The sequence below is a fragment of the Nuphar pumila genome, chromosome 2 (genome assembly GCF_984573655.1).
Source record: "Nuphar pumila chromosome 2, dmNupPumi1.hap1.1, whole genome shotgun sequence".
NCBI classification, from domain to species: domain Eukaryota; kingdom Viridiplantae; phylum Streptophyta; class Magnoliopsida; order Nymphaeales; family Nymphaeaceae; genus Nuphar; species Nuphar pumila.
Window position 1 is genome coordinate 86,507,960 of NC_143250.1, and position 20,714 is coordinate 86,528,673.

The 20,714-nt window shown below is 38.9% G+C and overlaps 1 protein-coding gene across 2 annotated transcripts; it reads left to right on the top strand.

The window, feature by feature from the left end:
• Nucleotides 1–14,989: 14,989 nt before the first annotated feature.
• On the top strand, nucleotides 14,990–19,819 carry LOC149845941 (Transducin/WD40 repeat-like superfamily protein). Of its 2 annotated transcripts, none has more exons than XM_089997802.1 (7): nucleotides 14,990–16,472; nucleotides 16,587–16,677; nucleotides 16,841–16,998; nucleotides 17,108–17,159; nucleotides 18,301–18,380; nucleotides 18,522–18,615; nucleotides 18,726–19,819. In XM_089997802.1, exons 1-7 carry the CDS (start codon nucleotides 15,279–15,281, stop codon nucleotides 19,331–19,333), a joined length of 2,277 nt encoding a protein of 758 aa, XP_089853928.1. In that variant the 5' UTR covers nucleotides 14,990–15,278; the 3' UTR covers nucleotides 19,334–19,819. The 2 variants fall into 2 exon arrangements, with proteins under 2 accessions (XP_089853928.1, XP_089853929.1); XM_089997803.1 differs by having other exon boundaries at nucleotides 14,991–16,472; nucleotides 18,522–18,596; nucleotides 18,726–19,206.
• The last annotated feature ends 895 nt before the right edge of the window (nucleotides 19,820–20,714 follow it).

Below are 20,714 nucleotides of genomic sequence, written 5' to 3' on the forward strand. Positions count from 1 at the left end.
CTAGCATGCAGGAAATAAACATACTTAAGCGGAAATTGTCAAAAGAGTTTGAGATAAAGGACTTGGGCCCAGCAAACCAGATTCTTGGTATGCGGATCACTCGAGATAGAGAGAAGGGCACTCTAAACCTATCACATGAAAAATATATTAGAAAAGTGTTGGAAAGGTTTAGAGTTCAAGATACAAAGACTAGGAGCACCCCGCTTTCAAACTCTCGAAGGAGCAGTCACCAAAAACAGACGAAGAACGAGAGAAAATGGCTAAGGTCCCATATGCCTCAGTCGTTGGCAGTCTCATGTATGCCATGGTGTGTACCAGACCGGATATTGCTTATGCAGTGGGAGTTGTGAGCCGTTATATGGCGGATCCAGGACCAGAGCATTGTGAAGCTGTGAAGTGGATATTGAGATGTCTAAAGGGGACATCAGGTATGACACTTTGTTTCAGTGAGAGAAGTGCAAACTTGCAAGGTTTTGTAGATGCAGACCTTCGTGGAGACGTGGACGGTTGGAAGAACACTTCTGGATATGTGTTTACATTTGGTAACACCGCGATCAGTTGGATGTCAAGACTTCAAAAATGTGTTGCCCTCTCAACCACAAAAGTTGAATACATTGCTATTTCTGAGGCCGAAAAGGAGATGGTGTGGTTGAAGAATTTTCTGAAAGAGATTGGCAAGGAACAGGACAAAAGTGTTCTCTTCAGTGACAGTCAGAGTGCCTTGTGCCTTGCAAAGAATCCAGTATTTCATTCAAGGACAAAGCACATTCAATTAAAGTATCATTACATTCGAGAGAAGATAAATGATGGGACATTGTCATTAGAGAAGATTCTTGGTGCCGAGAATCCAGCAGATATGTTGACAAAGGGTGTGACCACTAAGAAACTGAGGCTGTGCATTGCCTCAGTTGGACTCCTTCAATGAGCATGAGGGAGGGATGTCGTTTCAAAGAAGAGTTTGGGAAGAAAGACAATTGGAGAATTTTTTTCTTTGTATCAGTCTCCAAGTGGGAGATTGATGAGTTGTGGAGCCTGATTCACTGTTTTTGCCCTTGTAGGAAGGGAGGTCTGGGGGCTCCCCCCAGCACGGGTCCCGGTTTTCAGTGGATCCGACCCGATTTGGTTAGGGTTAGGGTTGTCGCCCTTGCCTTGTTTATATTCTCGCTTTTCTTTCACGAGCTGTAACTGTCTGTTAAGAGTAATAATATTTCTCTCTGGGCAGCCATGGTTTTTTACTCTCTCTCAGATTTGAGGAGAGGTTTTTCCACGTAAAATCTGTGTTCTTCTTGTGTTTAGTTTGATCGTTCTTGTTCTTTGTTTCCTTTTGATTGTCTCTTGCTCGTGGTTTTTCCTAACAGCATGGTGGGTTCTTTTTATCCAAAAGGAAGAGAGGAGCTCCTTGGTCTTCTTGCTGCCGCCCAAGAGCCCCAAAGGGACAGTCCTTGGGGCAAGAAAGCGCGAGGCACATAAGTGCCCCCAGCTGGATCCAACCTGCAGTAGATGGGATTAGTCTCCACAAGGAAAGGATCCAGCTTGGCTGGGTTTTTTTTTTCAGACAAAAAGAAAATAAAAATTATGGGTTGTTTTGGAAGGCTGAAGCCTCTTAATGCAATCATTCTTTAGAACCTTTTGTTTTATTGTTGTTGTTCTAGCTAGACTACATTGCAATGAATATAGATTTTATAGTGGAATATGATTTTCTTGATAAATTCATCTTTATTTAATCAAGGTGTAATATATAATATGATGAAATATGTCTAATGTCATTAGGTATTTTAGCATTTGAATTTGACATAGTTCTGTATAACTGCATAATGTAATTTTGGTGATTAGGTAGTTTTAGATCTTACAATTGTCGATATAAAAAAAAATATCATTAACTATGGCCATGGTCGTAGTTAATAGTCATCAGGCTTTAACTACGACTCATGCTATCCTTAATAGTAAGTATTAACCATGGTGAGGAGCCGTAGTTAATAATTTGTCATTACTCGAGTCAATATGCTCATTAACTACAACCTCTAGCCATACTTAAAAAAATAGCATTTACTACGGTAAAAAAAAAATCATACTTAATGCTATTGAGTATGGTACTATCTACTATGGATCCATTATGATCGTTCGTCATAGTTAAAGCTTATTTATTATGATTTTTTTAGCGTTAGCTATGATGAACGCTCGTAGTTAATAGTACAAAATTTTATAGTATAAGTTCGCTTGTAGCGGGTGACCCAAAGCTGGCCATTTTCTAGCTTATGGTTGGTCAACCATTACCCTGTTTTATTTTTCATATTTTAGTAACTGGCCAACCATTATTTGGTCAACCACCAGTCAAAAAATGGCCTGGTCGATGTCATCCCTTATTTTTTGTGATCAAAAACTTGAAAACTAGATTTTACCGTTTAGTTAGAAAGAAGAAAAACAAAAAATGAGAAATTGTTTTCAAAGTTGGCCCAACGTGGACAAGGAAAGGCTTGACAATGACTATTTCTTGCATCGGTCCAAATTACATAATTCGTGATCCACAAGTAGGGGTGTCAACGAGTCGGGTTTGCTTCGGACCTAGGTGAAACCAAACTTGGACCAGATTTTCAGGTATGGTATCGAGTCTGGACATGGGTCTAATCGAGTCTAGTATAAAAGAAACCATACCCAGATCCGATATGAACTACATGAACCAGACCCATACCATACCTGATAAAATAATATTTTTTATTAGTTTTACATTGAAAAATCGCTGGTCTTAATTGATACTTGGATTGGGTCGGGGTCTGGTATAAAATTTCATAAAGTATACCCGAGTCCATTTATTAATCGGACCTTCGGGTCTCAACCCGAGTCTTCTTATTTATCACCGTACCCGGACCCTATTGATCTGGGTCAGGTCCAGGTAAGCTAGACCCGTTGACACCCCTATCCACAAGTCACCAGAATAGGCAAAAGTAAAGTGCATAGTGCTGTAATAGTGCTTGTTCAAAACCAACATGAGGGGACACGTTTTAGTGTATATGCATAATCACTCAATTATATAAAACCCATATTCTCATCAACAGGACAAAATCTGTCCAAATTTCAACCACCCGACAAGAAATAAAAAAAAAATTTACATATGGGCGTCTAAAGCATGGCACATTTATGTATAGCTATAGCTACCTTAAGTTTCAATTTTCAAATATATATTTAAGATGGACACCTAATCTGTTAAACGATTGCTATTTTATTCACCTAACTCTAGCTAACTCTTGCAAATGACAATTCTAGCTTTTTCCTTTTTAAAGTATTGAATGTTACTTTTATAGTTCTCTATTCTTGAATAAACTATTGAGGGTAAATAAGCAATTCAAGGGAACAAGCAGAGGTATAATGGGATGGGACCTAAGGTTGTTGGTCAGGTGGTTTAGGTTCAAATCTCATAGGTGTCACCCCCTTGTGCAAGCCAAAGGGTGGCGAATCCATGTGGACCAAAGGGTAAGCCTACGAGTTCCTTGTGAAAATATAAAAAAAAGAAGGTCAAACAGGAAGGTGGTGCAATTCTAAATATTTAAAACCCGAGGCAGCCAAACATAAATTTGCCATATTGTAGATGCCTTTACCTAAATTACCCTAAAAAAACACATTATCAATTGCCTTTTCATAATTTTTGTGTGCATGCATACATACACACATGTGCACATGCAATAGTTGTACACTCATAGAGATTCTGAAGCAGGTTATATGTCCCCCCCCCCCCCCGAAACACGTAAGTGCGTATTCTCGGGTTTGAATGAGCGTCATGTATGTAATCACGTGGGGCTCGTTTCCCCGTGTATGTCAGCATCACTTAGCATCGGAGTCTGGTGTGTTTGCAAAGACTTAAGTACCCTTTCCTGTCATTAGCGTCATAAAACGATGTTTCGAGGAAATGACAAAAATATCCTCCCACCAGAAAGAGTTAAAATCATCATCGTTTTCGCCCTAAGGAGTAAACTCTTTTGCTTTGATAGGAGCTCCTTGCAATATGTCACCCTAAACATTCTAGATCACCCTTTGACGATGCACCATATGTTGTAACAGAAGCTCTGATTGACGATGCACCCTTTGCCGTCATCTGTTGCCACCAGAGCACCCTTTGTCATTTTCTGTTGTCGTCGGAGCACCATTTACCGTCGTTTGCTGTCGTCGGAGCACCCTTTGTCATCGTTTATTATCGTCAGAGCATCCTTTGTCGTCATCTGTTCGTGAGAAATAGTTGAACTACAAAAAAATAGCATTATATTCATTATTCATCATGATACTATGGTGCAAGTGTCGAACTGCGTAGACAAGGATAATAGTGACAACGTCAAACTGAGTAGAGTAGAAATTTATAATAAAAATCAGATAAGAGAGTAGCGATTTACAGTAGAAATCAATTCAGAGAATAGCGATTTACAATATAAATCAGATAAAAGAGTAGCAATTTATAATAGAAATCAATTCAGAGAGTAACGATTTATAATAGAAATTAGATAAGAGAATAGCGATATATAGTAGAAATTAGATAAAAGAGTAACAATTTACAATATAAATTAAATTAGAGAGTAGCAATTTACAGTAGAAATCAGATAAGAGACTAGCGATTTACAATAAAAATCAAATGAGAGACTAGCGATTTACAATAAAAATCAAATAAGAGAGCAGCAATTTACAATAGAAATCAAATCAGAGAGTAACGATTTACAATAAAAATCAAATCAGAGAGTAGCGATTTACAGTATAAATCAGATTTCTACTGTAAATCGATACTCTCTGATCTGATTTCTACTGTAAATCGTTACTCTCTAATTTGATTTCTATTGTAAATTGTTGCTCTCTTATCTGATTTTTATTGTAAATCGTTATTCTCTGATTTGATTTTCACTATAAATTGCTACTCTCTTATCTGATTTTTACTGTACATTGCTACTCTTTTATCTGATTTTTATTGTAAATCGTTACTCTCTTATTTGATTTTTATTGTAAATCGCTAATCTCTGAATTGATTTTTACTCTAAATCGCTACTCTTTTATCTGATTTCTACTGTAAATCGCTGCTCTCTTATCTGATTTTTATTGTAAATCGCTACTTTCTGATCTGATTTCTATTGTAAATCGCTACTCTCTGATTTGATTTCTAATGTAAATCGTTCTTTTCAACAGAGAGAGAATAAAAAAACCACGACCGCTTAGAGAGAAATCTTATTGCTCTTTTCAACAGTTACAAGAGAGAAAGAAAAAAAAGAATTTATACAAGGCAATGGCGACAACCCTAAACCTAAACAAGTTGGATCTGATCCATAAGAAACTGAGTCTCAAACATAAGCCCAAAAAAAATCTTTTAAGGGGCGCCCCCCCCCAGACCCTCACCCGCTGACTGCGGAGCGAGACCTGCACCGAGGGAGACCCCGGACCCCCTTCCTGCAAGAGCAAAAACTTTGAATCAGGCTCCACAACTCATCAAGCAGGAACGAGAAGGCGGCCATGTGTTGTAACACAAGCTAAAAACAAAGGTGAAACGTGCAAATCTATTTACAGGGAGTGGGAGGACATTTTTATCCAACGCATATCTATCTTATTGGAGGATATTTCCGTCAAAAGCATATCTACCTTTTTTATATGTTATTTTTATTATAAAGTCATCGTGGGCAACGTTGGCATATGAATTATCGTGGGTCCCAAGATATTCCTTTGTACACACAGAAACACACAAATTTGTGTTTCGGGGAGAACACACACCACCCTCTCTAGAGATTGGTATGAAGATTCATGATTTCTCTCACTACCAAGGGCCCGTTATGATAATAACACTCAAATGATTAAATATGGTCCATGGTGTAAGGTTGATATCTCATGCTAAGAGACAGGGAAAGAAAGCAAAGTTACATTGACATTAATAACAATAAATTTAAACAAATCAAAACCATGAAGCAAGAAATCATGTGGCTAAAGTGAAGGGTGTCAGTAGTCCCACAGGAGGGAGATCTCTAAGGGATTGGAGATCTCTAATTAGGAATTAGAGATGTTGGTGAGCAAGTGACGTGCATGAACCCCAGCCCATCATGCAGTGCATCAAGCCCTCTTATGCCAACCCCTTAGGAATTACATCACGTTTTATCCGGCTAAAATCCTTCCTGTGGATTGGGCTCCTCTAAACAAGACAATCCAACAATTTTCTCTCTTATCTAGGTGAAATTTTTATTCCAAGACACCGTCTTTTTCCTTGGGTTTAGTGAACCAACGAGAAAATGATTTCCCACTGTTGCTTGAGGACCAAATAAGCATGTGTTAGTTGCACATTGATCAACCACACGCTCAGACCCACACGCTAAAGGTCATAAAAAAAGTGTCCTGGTCTTTATCTTTTAAGCACTATTCTAGACTTCTTCCCAACTAACTAACTAACTCTCTCTCTCTCTCTCTCTCTCTCTCTCTCTCTCTCTCTCTCTCCCCACAAAAAACAAGCTTCTACAAGGATATGGATAAGCTCTGCACTTATATACGTCCTAATTGTTGTCCACAAGATCATTAAATATTGATAATCAAATGGTCTTGATTCAACAGTATTTTGTGGGAGTTTTACTGATGCATTCTATATAATTCACTTTAGTGGAAAAGGCTAGGAAGTACTATTCGTGTTTAAAAGTGTTTTTGGAGTGATAAAAATCAATTGCTCATATTGTGTTAAAAACTTGATGATGAAAAAGCCGATTTTCTTGTAGAACTGATTTGATTTAAAGCATGATTTTAATAAAATAAACAATGATAAAAACATATACAGTGTTTATGTTAAGCAAAAAATGTATTTATCTATGTTTTCTTCAAGTGTTTAGGACGTTTAGGCGCTGCATGCTGCTCTCTCTCTCTCTCTCTCTCTCTCTCTCTCTCTCTCTCTCTCTATATATATATATATATATATATATATATATATATATATATATATATACATACGAACCCTAAGAGGATTTTTGAGGATTTGATGAAGAAACCAATGAGAATCGATGAGATTTCTAGGGTTTTCAACATGGAGATAGTCTAATTATCAAGCAACTGAAGTTCGGTGAACAAGGACGGAATTAGAAAAGCTTGTTTTGTTTGAGAGGCTTAACTACATAATGGGAGTTCTTTAGGGTGTGGAAGATGGTGAATAGTGCAGTACAGAAATGGGCCAACAATAATTGGAGACTGTGATCCCTCTTTTGACTCGCCCACATTATGTCAAACCAGTTTAAAGTTAAAGAACTTTTTAAAATGATGATGGGGGAACCAATGATGTAATTTGAAGTTGATATTTTTAAACTTTCACATATCTCTCTATCTCGAAATTGGACCCAATTTTTATTTTAGTAAAAACTTGGCCCCCAAGGTAGAATTTACATATAGTTGATGGCCGACTAGGATAGCTTTTCAGGCCTGCTGGTCAATAATTAGTGCATAGTTCATTGTTCTCATGGACATCATTCTTACCCTAAAATTGGTCAGAGCAGGTTCATTCAAACATGAGAATAAAGTTGGGGAAATAGAAACCACTAACACAGGAATTAAGTTGGTAAAAACATAATGCAATGTTGTCAGGGCTAATCGGCCTGAACCTGCTGCTATTTTTTAATAAATGTAAAAAAAATGCTTAAAATTAAATTTTTAATATTATTTTAATGGTTTTAACATGTGTCAACTTTGGTTGAATTTTTAACTGATTCAGAACAATTCAGGCCAAACGATTCGATAGCTGGTAGTATTTTGACAACATTGGTATAATGTCAAGTGGGATAACTGATCTAGTGATGGCAGTGGACCGGGTGGAAATGGCGTTTGGACCGGGGATGGAGTATATGAAACGGGGATGAAGGCGGTGATGAAGGTTAAAATCAAAACCCGTACGGGGATGGAGGTGGAGATGGCCTTATGCTTTCCCCCGCCCTGCCCCGCCCCGGTCCTCTGCCATCTGTTGAGGCTTGCTCTTAGTAAAATAACTAAAATACCTTTAGGGATGACAGTGGACCGAGAGAAATGGGGCTCTGCCCCGCCTCACACCGTTCGGACCGGGGATGGAGGACATGAAATGAGGATGAAGATTAAAATCAAAACCCGTGCAGTGATTAAGGCAAGGATAGAGGGCAGAATTTTGAGACGGAACAGGGGTGGAAACCTTGTCCTCCACCCCGGTCCACTGTCATCTGTTGAGGCTTTGCTCTTATATGTGTAAAGGGGGGGGAGGGAGGGGGAGAAGCTTCATCAATTGAATGATACAAGCATGAAAAAGAAGGATGCCAATCATAGTTGGTGTATTTTGTGTCAAATCAAGCAACCCTCTCTCTCACTAGAGAGAGAGGTTTCAATTGGTAAAGAAAGGAATATTCACAAATTTTGCATCTGCTAATATAGTACTTGCAGAACATGGAATTCTGTGTGCTTTGTGAAATTTACTAAGAACTTTAGAATTTCCTAGTTTGGTTGGCTTACAGATAGGGATGTCATAGGATCGGATTTGAATCTGGCATCTGACTGAATTGGAATTCAATAATTCATATTTAATAAAGCAAGTATTAATTGGATTTAGACTCAGTTTTAGGGTCATGCATTCAAACCTGACAGATATCTGAATCCCAATATATATATATATATATATATATATATATATATATATATTGGTTACTACCCTTTTCCATCCAAATTCAAATTTGACTCCTAATCCAAATAGCCAGTATTTCACTAGGCCGGATTATTAAATCTGAATCGGACCCGGTTACAACCCTGCTCAAAGACAAACAAAGGAAAGAAAAAAAAATCAGCACAGTAATTCCTAGATTCCTCTGGCACCCTGAGAACCTTGCAAAGTGTAAATTGTCCAATACCAAGGTGCTCAGTAGATTGTACTTTTAACTGCTTTTGTTGACTGTCAATATCAAAACCCAACCACTTATGGTGCATAATTGGTGGTCCTTTATGGTTGGTAGGCCAGGGTTTGGATGTCGGATTTGCCGGACAAGTTGTCCCTGCAAGGACTAATTTGCTTGTATTTGAAATTTTTTATGGGCCCAAATTCTTTAAATTGAGCTATTTTCTCCAAGTTTGATACCATGTTCATGATTTTTTTGAGCTAGAATTATTTTGGTTTAAGCTTTTAATCCTGTCCTAATTAAGCTAGGTTAACTAGACCAATTGAGTAAGCTTGATTACCCAAATTTAGGTCAAGTACTGTTGACTGGTCAAGTGGGTCTAGGAGGATGAGCTGGATCTAATTTATATTCAAGCTCCTATACCATAGCAATAATCCAACCAGCTTTGCCATAGGTGGGCCACAACAGGCCATGCCCAGCAGCCTTGAGTAATAAATTCCAACTTGGTCTTTATTTAAAACAAATGCCACCACATTGTCTGCAATTAAAATCCCTCCTGCAAATTTCTCGATTTTGGGAGTTCTTGAATTCCCAGTTCAGAACAAACAAAAGTGACACAAAGAAGTTCTGCTTTTATGTTAAATTTCTCAATATGAAAGGTTGCCTCCAGGCCTAGGCTCACATGAGAGTGTGCCTACCATCCATAACTGCATCGATACAACTGAAATGTGTGTTCTATCTGCCAGAAGTTCTCGTTTGATACCTGATAAAGCAAATCTTGGTTTTTGTTTCCTCCGCGACCGACCCTAAAGACGGGACTCGGCGAGATTGCATAAAAGTAGCATTGCAATCTAGTTGCTATTATCATTTTTTGGAGCACTTGGGCTTAGGGGAGTCAACGGGTCGGGTTTGGTTCGGACCCAGTGGAACCAGGACCAGATTATCAGGCATGGTATCGGGTTTGGACCTGGATCTAATTGGGTCTACTATAAGAAAAATCATACCCACCCTATAAGAAAGAACTACATAAACCATACCCGGTAAAACCATATTTTTATCATTTTTATATTAAAAAATTACGGGTCTTAATTAGAATTCGGGTCGGATCCAGGTTTGGTATAGAATTTCACAAACTATAGCCGGGTCCATGTATTAATCAAATCTTCATATCCCGACCCAGTTCTTAATTGGGTCTTCTTATTTATCACCATACCCAGACCCTCTAGGGTTTTGTTCAGGTCGGGTCCGGATAAACCAGGCCCGTTGACACCTACTTAGGATGAGCAAAAACCCCTACAAGTTTAGGACCAAACACAACCTTGGTTCATATCAACTAACAAAATTCAGCACCTAAGCCTATCCTAGGTCAAATATATAGGTGAGGTACCCCATGCTCACTACCACTGACATAAAACTGGAAAAGCAAATATCTTAAACAAGCATCAGAACCCGCAAGGCTTGCATGTGTTGTAAACATAACCATTTAAATAAATAAAAAAAAAGTATGGATCTCATTTTTGTCGTTGCATTATATAAAATATGAGGAGAAAAAGCATGACGGATAGATTTCTCACTTTCCAACCAGGAGATAGTTGAAGAATGACTGGGAAACAACAAAAAGAGAGGTCTTGACAGACCACAAACTTTTGGGATGGTGCCGGAAAGTTCATCTGTGGCTGGAATCTCGTCGCTCCAGGGTCAGAGTGGCCGGAATTATCATCTTATAGTAAACAATGATGCAATTTTTTTATCTAACGAGCGATTACTGCTGACCATCCATCTCAACATTTCTCAAGATGAACAACTTATCCATCTCGAAAAGTGACACCATGTTAATACATTAATATGTTGACCAACTTCATTGTGGGCAGCACTTTAGAATAACTGGGATGGTGTTTGTTCATGAATTGCAATTACTTAGGGCGCGTTTGAATGTCATGGAAAACGTGAGAGACCCCATAAAAACTTATGGTAATCGATGAGTTTTTTTTAAAGGCAAGCTGGGGCCAAGCAGATCCCTACCAGTTATACAAGGATACCATTCTGATTTGAACTTACAATGTCCCAACACAAAGGGATGCACACTAGCTACTCCTACCAGACAAGCAGAGCCCCCGTTGGTATACTCGGATGCGTTTTCACAGGCCTTAACACAGCAATGCAAACAGGGCAACCCTTTTCTCGCGTAGAAGGAAACCATTTCCAACAAGTAACCTTTTAACTATTGGCGCCCTAGAGGGTTTCATACTATTGGTGGTCTCATTGTTTTTTTTTTTTTTTCTATGAAATGTTTTGTGGATTCGTTTTACCATACAAACGCCATATCTTCATAGTCTTTTTACGGTGTGTTTGGATGTTGGGGGGTTGAAAACTAAAGATTGAGAATTCTCATGGGGCCCCACATTTCCATTGGCGTTCTTTTCAATAGAATTTTGCCATTTTTATTTGACTTTTTTAAAAGAAGAAAATAGCATCTGCCATTGTAATTCAATTATCATCCATTATTGAGTATGAATTCTTGAAACAAGGGAACCCTGCTCATTTTCACTTTTTTCATGTGGCACGTTACCTCAGAGTTCACACCATAATGAATAAACATTTATTCACTCAGCCATAAATCCAAATCTGTTTTTTTTTAAAGGCAAGCTGGGGTTAGGCAGACCCATACCAATTATACAACTATACCATTGGGTTTTGAACCTACAAAGTCTCAACACATGGTGACTTGCAATAGCTGCTCCTACCAGACAAGCGGTCCATAAATCCAAATCTATAATTTTGCCCCTGTATCGTGTCCCCTTATATACTAATCATATGGAAAACTTTGTAATAATGGCCGTCTTCCAGTGTATCCGCTGCTGTATCCATGTGATATAATCCAAATTAGGGGGTGTCAACAGGCCTGGTTTAACTCAAACCAAACCCTATAAGGTCTGGGTACAGTGATAAATAATAAGACCTGAGTCTGCCTGAAGGTTTCATTAATACACGGACCCAGGTATAGTTTGTGAAATTTTATACCAGACACAGACCTGACCCAAGTTCCGACTAAGACCTGCAATTTTTTCAATATAAAAATGATAAAAAAGCATGGTTTTATGGTTCGGGTTTGATTCATGTAGTTTTTATCTAGTCCGGGCATGGTTTTTCTTATAGGGGACCCGATTAGACCTGGGTCCAGACTCAATACCATATTCAAGAACCTGGTCTAAGTCTGGTACCACCTGGGTCTTAACCAAACCCGACCGGTTGATACCCCTAATCCAAACACATCTTTATTAATGAGAGCATTAGTCAGATTAATTAGGAGGTTTTCATGAGTTAGATTAGGACGTTTTGATGTGCAGACAAGTTTTTAAAATAAATTTAAAACTAAATTTAATACATCAAAGCAACTAAATTCAAAGCACGTTTTTGACCAACCACATCTACAAACATTAAAGCGGCTTCCTACTAGAGAGTACATTACACTCGAGAGTATATTTATAAAACACATACTGGTGAGCTAGTTAGCTCAGGGAAGTGTGCATAGACACGTTCGGTAAATGGGCTCGAGTCAAAGGGCTCCAAGAGTCTCAAGCCTAGGGCAACAATGATCCAACACACGAAGGAATGAGCAAACCATTTTTTTTTAAGGCAAACTTGGGGTTAAGCGTCTCCCTACCTCTATAACAAATATCACGAGATTTATAAAAAAATCTCTCAAGAAATTGTCTGAAAGTTTAAAACGGCAATTTCTCCGGAGATTTTCAATCCATGAAAAATATCGCAATATTTACCATTTTAGCAGATATTTTATCTCGAAATTTTCATTTTTAAATGTGTTTTATTTATATTTTTTCTATAATTTTTTTTTTATATTTTTAAATTTTAATTTTTATTGCAGAGATTTTGCCGGAAAAAATAAGAGATTTATGAAAATTTTCAAAATCTCTCAAGTTTTTGACTCTCAAGATTTTTGCCATTTTTAACTTTTGTCACTATATATGCTCCCTATCAGAAACGACACATCTCCTTACAACTTTACCATTGGGTTTTGAACCTGCAACGTCACAACCCAAGGTGACGTGCACTAGCTTCTCCTACCAAACAAGCGGAGTCCCCGCTGGTAGTGAGCAAACCATTCGGTAGAACTAAATGACTTGATATCCATTGCCACAACACAAACCAATCTGGGTCAAAAGTAGGTTTACCAGAAACTCTACTTACAAGTAGGAAACTAGTTTATTGAAAAACCGTTTATAAAAACCAGAAACCTTACATTTTTGAAGCTCGGGTTTGGTTCAGACTCAGGTAGAATCAGACTTGGACAAGATTTTTGGGTATGATATCGGGTCTGAACCCAGTGTAATCGGGTTTCCTATAAGAGAAACCATACCCAGACCCGATAAAAACTACATGAACCAGACCTGGACCAGAATCATACCTGATAAAATAATATTTTTTATCATTTTTACATTGAAAAATTGCAGGTCTTAATCGCAACTCAGGTTGGGCCCGGGTCTGGTATAAAATTTCACAAACTATACCTGAATTCATGTATTAATTGGACCTTGGGGTCTTAATTGGGTCTTCTTATTTATCATCATACCCAGTCCCTATAAGGTGTGGTCCGGGTAAACCCGACCCGTTGACACCCCTAATCTGAAAATGCATGAGAAACCCATTTCACATCACATGGAAAACACTCATGTGCGTCTGATATATATTTACATAGTTGAAGGTCTGGTATTTAAGGTCAAGGTTAGGACCTTAAATGGGTTTAATCAAATCTAATTTGGATCAGATCTCAACTGATTTGAACAACCACAAAGCAAGTCCAGGTCCTGATCCAATTAATCTTAATGGCAAGACCATTCCTAAAATGATTGGCTAAAAGAATCGTACATGAAGGGACTAGTCATTGGACATGAATCACATCAAATCTATGGACACCGACACTAAATTTGGGTCCACCAAAATAATTGGGCTCTCAGCCTTCTAGACCCAACCAAGTTGGCCTTTTGGTTCAACGTAAACTCCACTACTGTGTGAGAGAGATGTTTTTGTACGAGTTTTCCGGGAATGAAAACCTACCCACTAAGAAATATTTTATCATATTTTTTTGAAATTTTGACTGTTTTTTATGTTAACCAATTCTTGGAACATTTGATTTCAAAACTCAACGGCATACAATTTTTATAATTTTTTGAAACTCCAAATACCATTTTTTTTCATCCAAAATACATGATCCAAGTGTCAAGTTTTAGTAAATCAATAATCAATGATGAACACATCTATAAGGTAAGAGATTCAAAAACAAAAAACAAAATCTGATAAAATATTTCTTAGTAGGTTGGTTTGATAGGTTTTCTCATGGGTAGGTTTTCATTTTCCACGAGTTTGCTACCTACAGTTCTACATAAGTTGAAAGTTAATTAACAAACTGTCTCGTGTCCATGGATATTATAATGAGTCTCTAGAATACGAGAACCAGAAATATGCCAACTGTAGTGTATACTGAGCATTTTTCAACTTTATCTTTTGCAAATCCAACTATGTAGGTATGTTTGGCATGGTGAATTTGCTAGAAATCAACTGTTAGACCATAGATTTTCACTGAAAAATATAATTTTTGAATGCTTAAATATTTATAAAAATTATGTGTCATTTCTTAAAAATCTTGTTTATGCACAAGAGTTGGTGATTATAAAACCAAATATGCAGATCACATAGGTTTAGTTAAATTTAATAGAAAAAAATAAAAAATCAATAAAAACCGGGGTTCACACTATAGTTCTCATATTCTACTGTCTTATAATAATAAGATTCTAAGAGAGCAGAATAGCTTCAAGGGATATAAATGTCAATATAAAAGATGTCTCATACCCTTTTCATCTTCCCACGGTAAAAAGGGAAAGCCAAATCATCACAGGGATAAAAGGAGGTGACGGTAGAAAGTAGAAACCAAGTAGGAGAGACTGCCGGTGGATGAAATTTCCGGTAAAAGAAGAGAGGGAAAAAAAATCCACAACTTCCTTTCACAGTCGTTGAATCTTGGCCCGGTTCTTCTTCTCAGATCTCGAGGGCTTCCTTCTTTAAATTTTTTTTCCTCGCCTTCCTTTTCTCAGGAAGGAGAGATAAAAACCCAGAAAAGGAAATCCCGTCGATTTCCCTCAATCCGATCTGGATCGCTCCTTCTCGGTGGTATGAATCGGATTATCGGTTCGGTGATTCCGTGGAAAAACCCAAGGTCAGAAGTTCGCTCATTTATAACCCTCACCCTTCTTCCTCCCTTCCCTGCTGATTCATTCATTCTTCATTCTTCATTCTTCTTTCTTCTTCTGGGAATCGTCTTCCTCTGTGATTTTTGCCATTGATTTTGGCGTTTGGTGGTGTTTGAAGGGATAAAGTTAGGTTTATGGTTTGTGGGGAGATGGGGATTCTGGTGTTTGATTGAGGGGGATGGAGGAGAAAATAAAAGAGGAGGAAGAGGAGAGGTTCTTCGACTCGAGGGAGGAGATAGCCTCGACGTCGGACGCGGGGTCGGATTGCGATTTGGGGAAGCTCGATTTCCTCCGATCTGGTTTCGAGGTATGGATTGGGAAGCCGGATAGTGTCCGAGAGCGCCGCGAGCGGTTTCTACGGCAGATGGGGTTGGACTGGAGGGAAGATGAGGAGTCAGACGCGGCCGGCCACGGTTCGGATTCGGCGCGTTCGGAGAGGGTGGACCACGGTGGTGGGGCGGCGGAGTCGGAGAATTTGGATTCCTGGAGGGAATTCTCCTCTAGCCGCTCCTTCGGGTCGAGTTCGACGGATGAGAGCCCGAGTTCGTCGAGAGACGGGACTACAGAGGAAACTGAGGGTGGTGGCGAAGAATTGATGCTTAGAATTAGGAATCTTGATGATGGTAGTGAATTCATGCTGGACGACAGGGATCCGGATGGGGATCTAGGAAGGATTAGGGAATTGGGTTCCGATCGGTTGGTGTCGATTGATGAATTTTATAGGTATCTTGGGTATTCGCCGATTGTTCAGAGGCTTATGCGGAGAGAAGCCGATGAAGGTGCCAATGTCGTCGGTGCTGCCGAGACGGTGCTCAGGAGAAAAGGGTGGTTAGCGAGTTTGATGACTGTTATTGGTAGGAGGCAGGGGGAGCACAAATCCATGCCCAGAGATCGGGAGAGTATTGCACAGGATTCTCACTGTGGGAATCTGGAGATGGGAAGGCTTCAAAGGGTTAAGATGCATCATTGTAGGAAGAATGTTAAGGAGTTCTCGGCGGTCTATCAAACACAAGAGATACAGGCTCACACTGGTTCGATTTTGACCATGAAATTCAGTTTAGATGGCGAGTATCTTGCAAGTGCTGGCGAAGATGGCGTAGTGCGTGTTTGGCAGGTGATCGAATCCGAAAGGACCAATGAATTGGATTTATCCGATTCTGACTCTTCTTGCCTGCACTTCATATTGAACAATTCTGCTGAATTAACTCCCATCTTAGTCGACAAAGACAAAGGTGAGAAATTCAGTAGGAAAACCTCAAACGCTGTTTGTGCAGTAATTCCTCCCAGGGTTTTCCAGCTCTCAGAGAAACCGCTTCATGAGTTCCAAGGACATAGCAGTGGTATACTGGACCTCTCATGGTCAAATTCTAAGGTATTTCATTCAGATTCATTGCGTTCTTATGTGCATTGAATATGTGTTTTCCTTTTTTCCTTTTCTGTTTCTCATTGCATATAACCATAAGGCATTGTCATCTTCTCAATGCAGTGCCTGATCTCGTCATCCATGGATAAAACTGTTCGGTTATGGCGATTGGGATCGGACAAGTGCCTTAAGGTGTTTCCTCACAACAACTATGGTACACGTCCGATCTTACTCAGAATTTTCCCAGTTTATAGTTTTCTGAGACTTTTTTGGGTGTTGAATCCATCCAATATTAATACTGAATGTTGTTTGTTTACATTTTTTCTGTGTCGTCTAGACTAGAAGACATTAATTTGAATAAATGTTTCTTGATGCAGTAACTTCTGTCCAGTTCGACCCTGTTGATGAAAATTACTTCATCAGTGGTTCTATTGATGGGAAAGTTCGCATTTGGTCCATTCCCAATTGTCAAGTTGTTGACTGGACAGATATACGAGAAATAGTTACCGCAGTCTCCTACAGTTCAGATGGGCAGGTTTGTTTCTCTGCTTGCTTACAGTTGTATTGTCACTAGGATTATAGATTTTATGTGTCATTCATCTGTGGCAACCATTCTAATGTCTTCCATGCCTTTGTTTGTGCAGACAGCAGTAGTCGGTTCAATGACAGGAAATTGCCGTTTTTACGAAGCATCAGGTACTTTCTCAGAATCCATGTTTTTCTCTTTGACATGAATATTCTATATTTCTCTGCGATTGTATATCATGGTATTATGCAGTCTTATCCCTTTGTTGACCTCTTTTCTCCTGTGAACTTTTGCTTGTGTTCTGTATCGTTTGATGACTTAACATGGGAAAGCTTGTTGTCGTGATCGGTAATAATGATAAATAACAGTTCCAATGATGCAGACTTCAATTAGGTTTGTTCAGAGAATTCTGGGTCTTCTGATCTCTGTCTAGTTATTTTGTGTTTAGGATGACAAAAGTAAATTTGCATTTGTTATACTTTCATATTGTGGAAGATGCAGTTGTCATAACTCTTGAGGGAGTTAACTGGACATGGCTGTCCATGATATTGATATTTTGAAGGTGGGACCGTGGTGTCTTATGAACCCTTAAACTTCCACAACAGGTTAATAGCTAATGCTTTTCTGAGATGATGCCTTGGTTTGCTTTCCCCGTGTGGTATATATCACATACATCTTCCTTTACTAAAATGGCAACAATATTTGGATGAACGCTTGAATGGATACCTCCTTGTTACTGTTCACGGTGCCATATATCTAACTTTATCTAGATAATCAGAGAGAAGTTGTGGCAGATTTTTTGTGCCACCTGACCTCTTTGGAAGCAGAATTGGAAAATCTATATATCCAAAAAATAGAACTTTCTTCAGAAAAGCAGCCATTCCCTGTATTATAACTACCTGCCTCCCAAAGTTCCATTTTCCATCTTTACATAATCCTTCCTAGTATTCACTAATAATCTTACAACATTCTGAAAGAAATTCAAGGATGTCTGTTCAGATGTGATAGTTTCCTATCCTCCCTTGCTCCCACAGTCTTGGCAGTTTGGTTTTTTTTTCGTTTATGTAAAGTGTTAATATATGACTTCCATTGATTTATTACTGTTGTGAAAATGTAGCGATATAAATGATTGATTCTTATGAGGGGTGTGGTGATAGGCATTAAGGACTGAATACAGGATAATGATTAATCAGTGGTGATGTATCTGCCATAAAATTTTGCGTCCTATTATTGATGGCATGTAAAGCTCTGCTTTTTTGAGCATTTTTAAGACAGCCATTTTTCTAAATTTGATCTGTTTTGTTGGTCTAGGTCATTGTCTGCGGTTGGAAACTGAAGTTTGCTTGCAAAGAAAAAAGAAATCTCCAGGCAAAAGAATTACTGGCTTCCAGGTAATACTTCCATCCGTGATTATATCCAATTCTTCAAGTGCTTGTCATGGTGATCACCTGTTTTATCCACACCTTTTAGCTTACTTTTTGTTATTTCTGTGACCTGAGAATGATTTTTTTCGTACATTTCCTGCTGTTCAGTTTCACCCAGATAATCCTCAAAAAGTAATGGTAACTTCTGCTGATTGTCAAGTTCGGATCATCGATAAATTCAAGGTAGTCTCCAAATATAAAGGTATATAATTGTCTTTTTTATTTTATATCATGTAATTTTTGTTGCTTCATGTCTTGCATATTTTCACATTTCTTCAAACTTTCGTATATTCAGCTCAATTTCATTTTCAGGATTTAGGAATGCATCGAGTCAAATATCTGCCTCATTTACTTCGAACGGGAGGCATATTATCTCTGCAAGTGAGGATTCTCATGTCTATATCTGGAACCATGATTCGCAAGAATCTCCCGTATCCAAGCCCGCAAAAAGCATTCGATCTTGTGAACGCTTCCACTCTAGTAAGATCTCTGTTGCAGTACCCTGGTGTGGCCCAAAAGCTAGACTTTCCACATCAATTTCATCTGGTTCTCTTGAGTCCCAGTATAGGACTTCAAGTGACTCGCTTGCCAGCTCAGAAAATGGATGCCATGGCTACTGGGATTCTTGTGAAAGCAGTCCATCGACATCGTCATCATCTCCCAACAGACTCTTGATGGGTCATGGGCTTTTTGCCGATGGTCTCCTAAAGGGGTCCTCAGCCACATGGCCTGAGGAGAAGCTGCCCCTGTCCACAATAACCATGGAGTCAAGCACCGGTAAATCTAAGTACAAGTGCCTCAAGAATGCTAGCATTGACAGGGCTATGGCTCTGCATGTGTGGGGTTCTGTGATTGTTACTGCAGGCTGGGATGGACGGATTCGATCATTCCAAAATTTTGGGTTACCAACACGGCACTGATCTTAAGTCTTGCAGATCATGTTCTGGTTTACACAAGGGTTGTTGGACAAGTAACCTTTGTCCACCTCTGAAGATTGTATCCATGGTCGCCATGGTCAAGAACATGAACGGCTAACTGCTAAAGCAGCAGGAGTCGTATGGTGAGGACAGGAGCATCTGATGGACTGATAGTTCGTGCAGCTGGTTATTCAGAAGTTCATCAGCAAGGGCAGGCCAGGTTTTGTATGAATGAGAAATTGAGAACCTGATTGTTCTCTGTTCAGCCCCAAGCAGAGTCAGATGTGCTGAGGACCGGACGGGCCGTTTGATGGGTAGCCCGTTTGGGGATCATCCCCTTGATTAGGAAAAGTTCCCCTCTATTTACACAATTCTTTTATTGAATAGAGAAAAAATATATATACTTATTATAGAAAATGTCTGTATACTTTGTAAATCAATCTTTTCTTCTGTCTTACTTTCTCCACGATGTTGTGGGGAAAATATATATTGAGAAGGATCTGTGGATAAGAGTTTTGTTTTTCTTGCGGTGGAAAGCTTGTTGCAGTGAGACTTGGAGCAGTCTGTTGGTTAACTGTTGGGATTTTAATTTCATGCTGATGAAGGCCCTAGCCCACGTGGGTCAGACAGCAGGGACCCAAAACTGTCCAGGATCTTTTGTGAATTGTTAAGCCTTCACTCACCCATGAGGGTCTTGGGGAGCATCATACAGCCTTGTAGAAACTGTAACATAGTTGTAGGTGCTAGGCACACCAATCCCCTTCAACTTACAGTTGTTGGTAGCTCACCCCACCTACCCTTGGTTTTGCTGGCGATGGTTTGATGAGCTGTGCACTGGTTTTTGGTGGTAATGTAATCTTGAATTGTGGCACCCACCATCATGTTACTACTCAGGAATCATCATCAATGGGGATGATGCACAACGCTTAGAAAACGTACTGGCCCACGCTTATCAGAAATTCCCATCTTGATGGATGCTGTCCATCATTAAATATAGTGTAGGCCCACAAACATTTGTGTATGATATTTTTCTTCTTCCTTTTTTTTTTTTTTTGCTTTTTAAATATTTGACAACGAGAGTTCTTTCAAATTCAGTGATGACTAATGAAAGTGTAAGCAGAAAAAAGAAGGCTCAAAAGTATTCTTGCCAGGTTGTCAATCTATTTGATGAAGCGCATCACAACCCGGAAGCAATGTTGTCAGTATCGGTATTGGCCCTGTATCGTTTGGCCAACGGTTCAGGTGAATTGGATCGATATCGATACTCAAGTGAATCTTTTTAAATCAATCAAAAAATAACTTTAAAATAGTTTGTGCCAATCAGAAAGTGACACGTGTTAAAGTCATTAAAATAATAGTAAAAATTAATTTTAACTATTTTTTT